Source organism: Procambarus clarkii, chromosome 69 (genome assembly GCF_040958095.1).
Source record: "Procambarus clarkii isolate CNS0578487 chromosome 69, FALCON_Pclarkii_2.0, whole genome shotgun sequence".
NCBI lineage: Eukaryota > Metazoa > Arthropoda > Malacostraca > Decapoda > Cambaridae > Procambarus > Procambarus clarkii.
In genome coordinates, this window is record NC_091218.1 from 20,586,991 (window position 1) to 20,599,858 (window position 12,868).

A 12,868-nucleotide genomic window follows, 5' to 3' on the forward strand; every position below is an offset into this window, starting at 1 on the left:
AAGGAGTATGAGGGAATCCACTGAAAGGCAAGATGCCAGCCAGAAACTCCCAATTACCATAGTATTTCAGTCCGGATATCACCCACCAGCCGACGAAAAATTGAAGGGCGGTGGCTCTCATGATGTGGAGAAATCACCCATGTTTGACAAACTTGACAGTCGATAGAAGTAGACCGCCGTGTCTGAACCATCAATGTTAATCGGAAAATAGGCCTTGTAAAGGAGGTCAGAGAACTCGAAGAGGAGGGAAGGCATTTCAGGCTTGCTGAGGAGAAACAGGAAAATCCGTCCGAATGAAGAAGTGGCCACGGAGGTATATAGGAGTCACCTAAGTACTATCGCGTGTTGGAGCATGTTTCATCAATAATCTCTGAACTACGTGTGTTGGAGCATATTCCCAGGATCATTTCTCAACTACACATACCGGAGCATTTGTTTCCAGGATCAACTTCTAACTATACACATGTTAGAGAATGTTTCCAAGATCAATATCTGTACATACATACACGCTGGAGCATGTTTCCAGGATCAATATCTGTACATACATTCACGCTGGAGCATGTTTCCAGGATCAATATCTGAACATACATTCACGCTGGAGCATGTTTCCAGGATCAATATCTGAACTACACATGCTGGAGCATGTTTCCAGGATCAATATCTGTACATACATACATGCTCGAGCATGTTTCCAGGATCAATATCTGAACTACACATGCTGGAGCATGTTTCCAGGATCATGTAAGCACGTTATATCTTGTTTAGAGAAAAACACAAGTGATGGCGCCTGCATATGATCGTCTAGCATCGCAACCCAGCAAGATGAAGCATGAGAGACGTTCCGGTTAACCCCAACCAGCGCTGCCAAACTTACGCTTGCTGGAGGCTCAAATTTCAAGTGGACACACACTGACATCTCGCAAATATTGTTTGTGATTTCAAATTAAAATCATCCGTGTGATTTCCAAATTGACAGACCTGTAAGTAAAAAGAACAAAAAATCCAGTTATGTACGATACGCTTTGCACGAGGCTGCCAAAAGTACGACGATTGTGCACCAAATTCAAAATACAAATGTTTATTCAGGTAAAAGTACATACATAGACGATGAGTTATAAACATAATATTGGATTTATAGATAGAGATAGTACATACAATACCTAAAGCCACTAATAAGCACAGCGTTTCGGGCAAATATGTATGTATTAGTCTTGCTTTAGTACATTTATGATCTATGTATATGCATGCGTAAATTTCCTGTATATACATATATGTGAATGGAAAAGGTGCTTGTGCCTCCCCACACCCATCCTGTGAGTGACAGTGGACCCCCACACCCATCCTGTGAGTGACAGTGGACCCCCACACCCATCCTGTGAGTGACAGTGGACCCCCACACCCATCCTGTGAGTGACAGTGGACCCCCACACCCATCCTGTGAGTGACAGTGGACCCCCACACCCATCCTGTGAGTGACAGTGGACCCCCACACCCATCCTGTGAGTGACAGTGGACCCCCACACCCATCCTGTGAGTGACAGTGGACCCCCACACCCATCCTGTGAGTGACAGTGGACCCCCATACCCATCCTGTGAGTGACAGTGGACCCCCACACCCATCCTGTGAGTGACAGTGGACACCCACACCCATCCTGTGAGTGACAGTGGACCCCCACACCCATCCTGTGAGTGACAGTGGACCCCCACACCCATCCTGTGAGTGCCAGAAAATCTAGTCATTATCAAGACGCAGAAATATATATAGTATTAAGAAGCATGTCTTCAAGTATGCTCGGTGAATGACAATTACTAATTTTAATCACCGTTGTCGGAGACAGGAAGCCTGTATAATCAGGCTTATATATGTCCAACAACTGACCTTCCCCAAGATGCAACCCACAATATACTAACTCACGGGTACATATAATTACTGCTAGATGAACAGAGGCATCAGATGCAAGGAAACATATGTAATCAATTGTCCTGCCAGAAGATTGAACCCGGGATCAGTGATTGTGAGTCGAGAAAGTGAACCACTCCTTTGGCCCCCAGCATCTTGAGCTGAATTTCCCTGTAGGCCACTAGTGGCCTCGACGAGGACAGGAAGGCGGTAGCTTGTCAAATGTCCCCCATTTGTCCTGAGCTGTAACTCTTTTATTAGTATAAACTATTTCTCAAAATAATTCAGGATGGTGAATATATGAGCGGGAGAGGGCGGGAGGGAGAGGGAGGGAGGGAGCCGGGCATGACGCTCTTGACAAGCAGCGCTCTCATGGCACAGTTGCCACACTTCACTACTCGTGAAAATAACAACTTTTATTATAACATATGCATCAAATCGTAACACCAATATCGAGAAATTACGGGTTCTAAAGACAAAGACTGAAGCCTTAGTATATTTATATACAAAAAGAGTAAATTATAATAATCTGTTACGTAAAATCTCATAGTTGGCGGTAACTCGGGTACCAAACGTTCGCCAGCACGCAAGAGCTATCACGAAAGCCAAACGTCCAGTTCCTGTATAATACCAAACCTGGCAGCTCCAGCACTCTGGTCGAGGGTGTCGCAGCTGCACCACCTTTTATACCAGTTCTACTCTATAACAGCTTTCAGTGTAGTAGAATTTATAAAGCGGAGTGTTCCGATGCGACTATGGCACTTCAAACGTTTGTGAATTTGACTGTGGATGGAAGTGAGTGTGACAATGCCGATCAGTTCTATGATACAGTGTTTAGTGCTTACATGAAGAAATCTTTCGCCAGCTTCTATTGTCAGAGTATAGAAAATAATACGCAGATGGAATCCTTATACTTTGAGGAGATACTAGCCGCAGATAATGTACCCGTGGATGACCTGTCCACTGATGTCTTCTTCACAGAAAATAATCCTTCCACAAATAGCTTCATTACTGATACCTGTGACGGGAATAACCTCATAACGGACACAAATAGCCTCACCTCGAATTGCCTGAGCCTAGACAGTCTGACTGACGTGGACAGTCCGCATACGAATAGCTTCGTCGTGGACAGTCCGTCCATGATTACCCTCACCACGGATCGAATGTTTGACACAAACAACCCGTCCAAAAATTGCTTCACCACAGACAGCCCGTCCTCGAACTCCCTCACCACAGATAGTTCGTCTGAGGAAATAACAAAGCTCCCTCATACGGAGAGTGTAGCAATGGAACATGGGCTCACCAGCAGGAACTACGTTGTGCTTGGACAAGAGGCCACCTGCAATAACAACTTACCCGCCAGCGACAAATTACAGGTGGATCAGTGCCTGGCGAGGACGCCGGAAGCTACCGTCAATCAGTGTGAAGAGGAGCTCTTGCTCCTGGGCCAACATGAGTGGGATAGTTCTGACTTCCCGCCCGATCAGGTTGGTTGTAATTCACTACCTTCGTTAATACTAGTAATGACATACCAATTGACTACAATAATACTTCTAGTGGCATAAATTTTAGAGTAATAATACTAAACCTGGCAGCTCCAGCACTCTGGTCGAGGGTGTCGCAGCTGCACCACCTTTTATACCAGCTCTACTCTTTAACAGCTTTGTACTAGTATCACTGCTACCATCATTATCATGTATGAAGTATTTTTGTCTCTTGCAGGACTTGGACGCTATCCTCGCCAGATACCTGGTGGAGGAGGTTATCACCGAGCCAGAAGCACTCAAGACTATACACAACGAACTCCTGCCACAGGCTAGCTTGCCTTCTCACTGCAACCAACATTTAAGTCGTGTAAATTCTTCTAAATCAAGTCAAGGTGACATCAGGTCCAGAAGACAACGACGACGGACTCCTGCAGGGAGCGACGACGGTGCCGGACCCAGAAGACAACGACGACGGACTCCTGCAGGGAGCGACGACGGTGCCGGACCCAGAAGACAACGACGACGGACTCCTGCAGGGAGCGACGACGGTGCCGGGCCCAGAAGACAACGACGACGGACTCCTGCAGGGAGCGACGACGGTGCCGGGCCCAGAAGACAACGACTACGGACTCCTGCAGGGAGCGACGACGGTGCCGGACCCAGAAGACAACGACGACGGACTCCTGCAGGGAGCGACGACGGTGCCGGGCCCAGAAGACAACGACGACGGACTCCTGCAGGGAGCGACGACGGTGCCGGACCCAGAAGACAACGACGACGGACTCCTGCAAGCAGAGAAGACGACGCCGAGTCCAGAAGACAACGACGACAGGCTTCTGCAAGCAAGGATGACGGTGCTGGGCCCAGAAGACAACGACGACGGACTCCTGCAGGCAGAGATGACAGCGTCAGGTCAAACAGACAACGACGAGGGACTTCTTCAAGCACTAATAGTAGTCCAAGTCTAGCAACCCGACGGAGATGAGTCAGAGATCCCGGGAACTGAATAATATTGCCTCACGTTCCTACCGCCAGCGTCGACGTCAAAATATTTTGAATATGAAGGAAGAACTAAGACTTTTAGAGGAGAAAAACATATCGCTTCGACGCAAATTCGAAAAGCTGAAAAGAGTAACTGACCACTTAATGAAATGTAATGAAGTTGGGCGTTTCCTGAGGGTAGCAGGCGGGACGCTGGTATTCCCGTGCCCATGAAAGTAAAAGTATATTTGGCAGCCTCGCCATTACTGCTTTAGTTAAACCTTAGGCTGCGTCTCCTGTATTATTTTCAGGGACAAAATATGCCATTTTATAATTGTATTAAATTATATATATATATATATATATATATATATATATATATATATATATATATATATATATATATATATATATATATATATATATATATATATGTGTGTGTGTGTGTGTGTGTGTACTATCTCGTGTATTATGCAGAAAAACGTGCAAATAAATTTAAAATGTCCCCGAAAATCTGTGTATTTGACTTAAAATGTTTGTTCGTAACATTTTGTTCGTTAAAGCTGGAGTGAACATGTGCACAGCAGTAAGAATTATGATGAAAGATAGTGGCTAATACACAACTTAAATGTATCACGATGAGGCTTACATAGACCTTATATAAACATAATACATGCAACAAATATAAAAATAATACTTAAGTGAAACTGTGTATTATTTACCACTGACTACAGTTGTATTAATTTATGGAATTAAACACAAATAGTAGAAATACTAGTGTGAAAGGAAACAACCATAGAGCAGTAGTAGTGTGAATATTAGTAGTAGCAGCTGTAGAGAAAGATGTACTAGAAACATATGACAGTAGAAGTTGTGTACACAAATACCTACAAATGTGTACTGTACACAGCTTGCTTGTGTAAAATTGTGTGAAATAACTTTGTTTAATACGGAACACAACTGAATCCTTTAGATTTTAATTTTTCACAACTTTGGTTATGACTCACAACCTTAGGAAATAGTTATTGTGCTACGTTCCACGGACTACATGTAACTAGGAACTACAGGAAGTATACATGTATCAACTTACGGTAAGTACACATGTTGGAACCACAGGAAGTACACATGTTGGAACCACAGGAAGTATACATATGTAGGAGCTACAGAAAGTACACATATGCAGGACCTACACAATCTCCATATATAAAGGAAATACACAAATCAACATGTATAAGGGAACTACACAATCTCCATATATATAGGAACTACACAATCTACATATATATACAGAGGAGCTACACAATATACAGGCGCTACAAAATACGAAGGAACAGAACGATCTACAGGACCCACGTAGAGCTGTCAACTATACTTACGCAAATTATTTGAAAACAGGACTTCCTCTCTCCAACAACCCTTGGCTTACAAGCTTGAGGGCTCCTTATCTTATCCGTGGCGGCAGCCGACCAGGGAAGAAGATGGTATATGACAGTACACACCAGATATAAACCCTAAGCACCAGTGATTATAATACATATATGTATATATATATATATATATATATATATATATATATATATATATATATATATATATATATATATATATATATATATATATATATATATATATATATCACAAGTGGGAGCTTCTCAAAGGCGATTGAGGAGGGTAGTCAATACTCAATACAGTATACAACACGAATTTTCCTGTTGCGCCCACCCCTGCCCCACCCACTCATCGCTCCAGTTCCTCTCCTTCCCTCAACCCATTACTCACCTACCTCACTCCTGGGCCCTACCTCACTCCTGGCCCTACCTCACTCCTCATGGATTGCTCTCGTACCTCATACACTGCCCTCACTTGCCTTGAGAGGTTGCCCCGACGGACGAGTCGACCGGGTAGCGTCACTAGGCTTGTGAGTGAATACACCGCCATAGCAGCATTCATAACACCTTCCTCCCCCGCCTTATAAAAAACCTGGTTGGGTTATTCATTTAGCCATACCCAGACGTGGCTCATCCCCCGACCATCAGTCCCACAGTATAACGCAATGTATGATATACACATGTAGGTGAGCGGTGATGGACGAGTATTGCATCCCTCCACCCGCAACCTGCCCACCCACCCACCGTCTGTCTCCCTAGAGGCACCGAACGTTCACTTCCTCCTACGAACGTACATTTCTCTCACACGCTTCCTCTTTGCCTCTCGCCCCTCCTCCCAGTCTCTCACCCTTCCTCCCTGCCTCTCGCCCTTCCTCCCTGCCTCTCACTCTTCCTCCCTGCCTCTCACCCTTCCTCCCTGCCTCTCACTCTTCTTCCCAGCCTCTCACTCTTCCTCCTTGCCCCTCACCCCTCCTCCCTATCTCTCACCATTCCTTCCACCCACCCTCTCTATCTCTCTCTCTTCCTGTCTCTGTCCCTACCTTCATGCCTCTTACCCTTCCTCTCTCTCCCTCCCTCATTCCACTCTCATCTTGATGATAACGTGCTCTAGATAACGTGATAACATAACCATATAATTATAGTAACGTTAAATCATAACACAACTAAAATTATTGTAAGATAACATGACCTAGACAGCACGCCATACCATGACTAAGGTAGCACACATATACAAGAGTTACTGAAGACCTTAACAAGAAATGCGACCACGAAGGGCAACGCGAGCACAGAACAATGATCAAGATCACCATATTGTCCTGAAGAGTATCATTACTTGCGAGGCCAATATATCAACGTAGGAATAAAGTGCCCAGCATAAGATCTAATGCCCCATGCGAGGCAACTCCTATTTGTATTAAACCGCCAACATTCACAGAACTGTCGAGCCCATGCTTGACACTCTCTTCAGTGAGTTTGCTTCTATGATGAAACTGCCAGCCTTTCCAAACCAGTTTTTTGTCAATTTGTTTTCTAAATCTAAACTTATCCAACATGATTTCATTGTCACTTGTTCTTCTCATCAAACTGTTGACGTCCACTTGAAGATTTCTTTCTAGAAAGTATAAATTTAGTGCCAATGCCGTTCACAGGATCAGTATACGGTACGTAAGCAGTCGGTTCACAACCGATTGGACTCACGTTCGATTCCCAGGCATGCCAAGACGTTTGGGCACGTTTCCTTTTAACATCAGAGTCAGTTAGCCTAGCAGTAAATAGGTACACAGGAGTTTGCAAACTGTTGTGGCTCGCATCCTTATGGATTGAACAATTGAGGGGACCTCGATTACCCTAGGAGAGCTCCCCAAAATGGAAAAACCATGATGATCTTAATATTCCCAAGAATTGTTTAGTCATCCTTTAAAAGTTCTCATAATCCGCTCTCCTCAGTTACGTAGGTTTCGTTGTGGTCAAGAAACGTTGGCTACGTCGTGTCAAAAAATTATTCCTAGAAAGTTCACCTGGGGAAGAGTCTTCCACTGGAAGACTGTATATGTTTCCTTTGTCCAATGGACGAATGTTGATACTTCCCGTTGTCAATTAGACAACTGTTGGTATTGGACAACTGTTGGTTGGAAACATACCATCTGTGTAACTGGCTACAGTGCTTCACACATCTCAAACACTGTAACAGGCTACAGTACTTCACACATCTCAAACACTGTAACAGGCTACAGTACTTCACACATCTCAAACACTGTAGCAGGCTACAGTACTTCACACATCTCAAACACTGTAACAGGCTACAGTGCTTCACACATCTCAAACACTGTAACAGGCTACAGTGCTTCACACATCTCAAACACTGTAACAGGCTACAGTACTTCACACATCTCAAACACTGTAACAGGCTACAGTACTTCACACATCTCAAACACTGTAACAGGCTACAGTGCTTCACACATCTCAAACACTGTAACAGGCTACGGTGCTTCACACATCTCAAACACTGTAACAGGCTACAGTGCTTCACACATCTCAAACACTGTAACAAGCTACGGTGCTTCACACATCTCAAACACTGTAACAGGCTACAGTACTTCACACATCTCAAACACTGTAACAGGCTACAGTACTTCACACATCTCAAACACTGTAACAGGCTACAGTACTTCACACATCTCAAACACTGTAACAGGCTACGGTGCTTCACACATCTCAAACACTGTAACAGGCTACGGTGCTTCACACATCTCAAACACTGTAACAGGCTACAGTGCTTCACACATCTCAAACACTGTAACAGGCTACGGTGCTTCACACATCTCAAACACTGTAACAGGCTACAGTGCTTCACACATCTCAAACACTGTAACAGGCTACGGTGCTTCACACATCTCAAACACTGTAACAGGCTACGGTGCTTCACACATCTCAAACACTGTAACAGGCTACGGTGCTTCACACATCTCAAACACTGTAACAGGCTACGGTGCTTCACACATCTCAAACACTGTAACAGGCTACAGTACTTCACACATCTCAAACACTGTAACAGGCTACAGTACTTCACACATCTCAAACACTGTAACAGGCTACAGTGCTTCACACATCTCAAACATTGTAACAGGCTACAGTACTTCACACATCTCAAACACTGTAACAGGCTACAGTGCTTCATGCGCATATCTCAAACACTGAAGTAGGCTACAGTGCTTCACATATCTGAAACATTATTATAATATCATAATTATATAAACAATAATAACAATTGCACCTTCGATAATTCAATTGATCATTGCTATAATAACCTACATTGCTACGATAACTGCAACATTTTACGATAGAACTGGAGCTAACACGATAATTACCACAAAACCCCTTATTATAGCCATGAAGCGCGGACCCATAACCTGTAAAATTAATATCTGGGCCTGGCGCGCGATATCACAATTCCTGGGCGATGACTAATGCGAACTGCTACACCTGGAATTCCTCATTTGAATCTTGCTATCGTTAAATTTTCACAATCCTAAACAATCCACGTACAAACTTTATGATCAAGTTATTGAATGGCAGGTCATTAGACCCTTGAGACCTTGAGGTACCTGGGGGAGCTATGCATTAATGACTTTATCCACTCCCGTGTTCTTGACAACATCCTTATACGGGTGCTTGAGCGCTTGACCCTGGATGACTAACTTTCCTAGGGTGGGCGCATAAATAACAGACAGTATTGATATCTGGATAGCCAAATGATATTCTGGTCATTTGGCATGTATAGTGTCGATTTCCGGGGGGGGAGGGGGAGGGGGAGGGAGAGGGAGAGAGAGTACTCACCTAGTTGTGCTTGCGGGGGTTGATCTCTAGCTCTTTGGTCAAAGAGCGTGTGTGGGTGTGTGTAGTGGTGGTGGAGTGTCAATTAAAAGCAATAATACTAAAATTAGAGACTACCCGAGATAAAAACAACAAAACTAGACCGATATAACGCTTGCTGAACGTATACATATAATACATTACGTCATACCATAGAGATATTACGCGCGTTCTTACGTGAAGAAAACGGAAAAGTTCGTCCTGAGGACTGAGAGAACGTCATGGTCACGTCACTGATCCTGTTGGTACATGTACTGAGCGCTGCCTCTCAAACTACTAAACTGTACGCGGTCCTGTGGTCACTACGTCTACCTCCTGTCAGAACCACACGTCACTAAATTTATCAGGCTGTTAGAAATCACTCTTTTTGAGGATTTTAAGGATGGTATTGGAAGGTAGGGATGAAATTTGCTTTGGTACAAAGTGCGTAATAATTTCGAGCTGGCAACGCTGCACCAGCTGGTCCGCTCAAGTTGAGATGCCAGTCAGCGTGAGATTATACCTGCAAACGTTGGTACATATATTAATAATGTTATCAATTTCCATTAGTTCATAAAGTTTTATAAGAAATTATTGTTATAATTAAGATATTGTAGTGTGTATAAATAAGTGCACGTTTGTGGAGATTCACGTCTAAAAACGCTTCCGATGATAAACGTTTTGACGGTCACAACATGATGCAAGAGAGGGCGCGAGACCAATATATGCCCGGCGCCTGGCCAGCCAGGATCATTCCTCTCCTTCCCTTGGCAGTGTATGGTTGCCCGAGTGTAGTACACTTACCGCAAGTGCTGTACTCGCAGTGTCTGAAGAAAGTGGTCCAGAGAATATATATAAAGGATACATACAAGCATTTTGGCGCTCAGCGACTATGGATACTTCTGATCAGTCAGTGTTCACAGAATTAATTGGTTATTCATACGATGATAATCTCTTCAAAGGGGCATCCCAAGTGAAATTAGCTGACGATCCTTATTTCGGCTCTACCTTTGCCCCGGCTATAACTCAGTTTCCTGAGCTGATGGCGTCCCCCGACGCTCTCCTGGGCCTGCAGATGCCGCAGGACCTGCAGGAGGTGGTCAACACACTACTGCCGGAGGAAGACTTCCCTCTCGGGCAGTACGACACATCTACCTCGCTAGACATGGAGTTGGGTGCCTTATCCCTCTGGCCAGACGACGACCCGCTGGTGAGTTAATGATCGTGTTGCGCTGGAGTATGTTGTAGACAATTTTGTGGAAGAGAGTGTTGTAGAGGAGAGACTTGTGCTGGAGACAATTTTGTTGAAGAGAAAGTGTGTAGGAGGGGGGGAGACTTGTGCTGGAGAGACAATTTTGTGGGGGTGAGAGACAGTATTCTATGGGGAGAGAATTTTGTGGAAGAGACAGCTAGTGGTGTGGGTAGAATGTTGTGAGGGGGAGAGAAGCAGTTTTGTGGGATAGAGGTGAATATTGTAGCTTAACTAGTAGATGTATATGGCACTATCAACTCTATTCTTGCCGGTTGCCATATTCAAAAATGATTTTGTATGCAAATTATTACAATGATCAATTGCAATAAAGTTCAATGATTATGAAGTATAGTTTTTTCAATTATATATATTTCTCAATAGATTATTTATTGTTTTTCCCAAACCTGTGTTTTAACATCAGTCTTAATCGTATTACATTTTCTTACAGAATCTTGGTACCATCAGTCCCGACGAAATCTTACAGAGCCCGATGAGCAGTGCCGCAGCGTACTAGGCCACTGCCAGCAAGACACTCGTAGGAGACGGAAGCCAAAGAGAAGCCCCAAGGGAGACTACCATCGATGAACCTCAGACGTCCTCTTCCTCCCTGATGCCGTCCAACCCGCTGTTCTACCCGCTACCAGAGGACCTGGGCGTGACCAATCCTGTTTCCCCTCTCGGTGAGAGTGACACCGGCAGCAGCAGCAGCGAGGCCGGTCCCAGACACCGCCAGCGACGTCCCCGGGTAGCATACAGTACGCTGACTGAGGAGGAGAAATATAAGCGCATCAGAGACCAAAACAACGTGTCTTCACGGTTGTATCGAGAGAGACACCGTCATCAGTTAACTAACCTCCAACAGGATGAGCAGAAGCTAAAGGAGAGGAACCAGAAGTTGCGAGCTAAGGTTGCTGGTCTGGAAGCAACTCAGGGACCAAATGAAAGAATATACTCACACATTCCTGCAGCAGCATATGGGTGCCGCCAGCATTCAACCGGAAGGGTCAACATTGATATTAATATAAGGCTCGCTTCCTAGCTATCATGTACAGTATAGGAAATACAAAATTTATAATGTACAACCCCAGTGATACTCGTATAAAGTTCATATGCAAATGTTTGTATGCTCGTGTTCCATGTATGCTCAAGAATGTTCATAGTGACCTGTGATATTTTATATTTATTCAATTTTTTAAATATATTTTACATATTTTATATTTTCTTATTTCTACCTTAGTAAGAACAGACAATGACACACATATTAATGTTAAAAGTGAAAGAATGTCGGTTATAACATTACTAATATATTAGAAACAATAGTTGGGTTAATATTCCAAGAAAAATTTATATCTTCACTAATTTGAATGTGTCTTCAGGCACTAATGCAACCTGAGATCTGAATACAGTCCGATGGAATTTAGAAAAGGCTCCCAACGTGATGTAATAATGGTGTACAGAGACACCCACAATACCGTGTACTGAAACAAATAATCCAACCAACATACACGAAACGAAAGTGACAGACCGAAACGTTGTCACTTATTTCATTTCCCACAGATGAAAAAAAAACATGTGTGGGTTAGATATTAATGATGTACTATTGAGAGTTACGAGGCTTGGAGCGGCTGCTTCTCCTCGCCTCACGACATATCTCACACAATAAACTCTTCCTACCAGTAATGAATAATATTTTCATCAAAATATAGCTGATCACTTCCACACTAAATCTATATTTTTCTGCATAGACATAAGAGGGAGATTAAGTATGACATAAGGCGAGATTAAGTGTCCGATATGAAGATCCTAATGGCGGTAATTATGAAAAGCTGGCACCAAACTGGGACCCGTATCACCGTCTGTATCAAGGGATATTCAAAAGGCGCTAAATATCACTCAGGATGGCAATATTTGATCACAAAGGCACCTGAGAGTGATAAAGCGGACAGAGGATGAAGTCAAACGTGACGCAACTGGTGATAATAATAGTTACCAAGTATATAGACGCACC

General features: G+C 43.8%; 1 protein-coding gene and 1 non-coding gene across 2 annotated transcripts; both read left to right on the top strand.

Moving 5' to 3' along the window:
- Positions 1-2,329: 2,329 nt before the first annotated feature.
- On the top strand, positions 2,330-5,075 carry LOC123772090 (pre-mRNA-splicing factor CWC22 homolog). The gene is made up of 2 exons (XM_045765023.2): positions 2,330-3,387; positions 3,623-5,075. Exons 1-2 carry the CDS (start codon positions 2,656-2,658, stop codon positions 4,370-4,372), a joined length of 1,482 nt encoding a protein of 493 aa, XP_045620979.2. The 5' UTR covers positions 2,330-2,655; the 3' UTR covers positions 4,373-5,075.
- A 5,228-nt stretch (positions 5,076-10,303) lies between these two features.
- Positions 10,304-12,075, top strand: LOC123772089 (uncharacterized). The gene is made up of 2 exons (XR_011224053.1): positions 10,304-10,818; positions 11,375-12,075. It is a non-coding gene; the product is annotated as an uncharacterized protein (transcript).
- Positions 12,076-12,868: the final 793 nt, after the last annotated feature.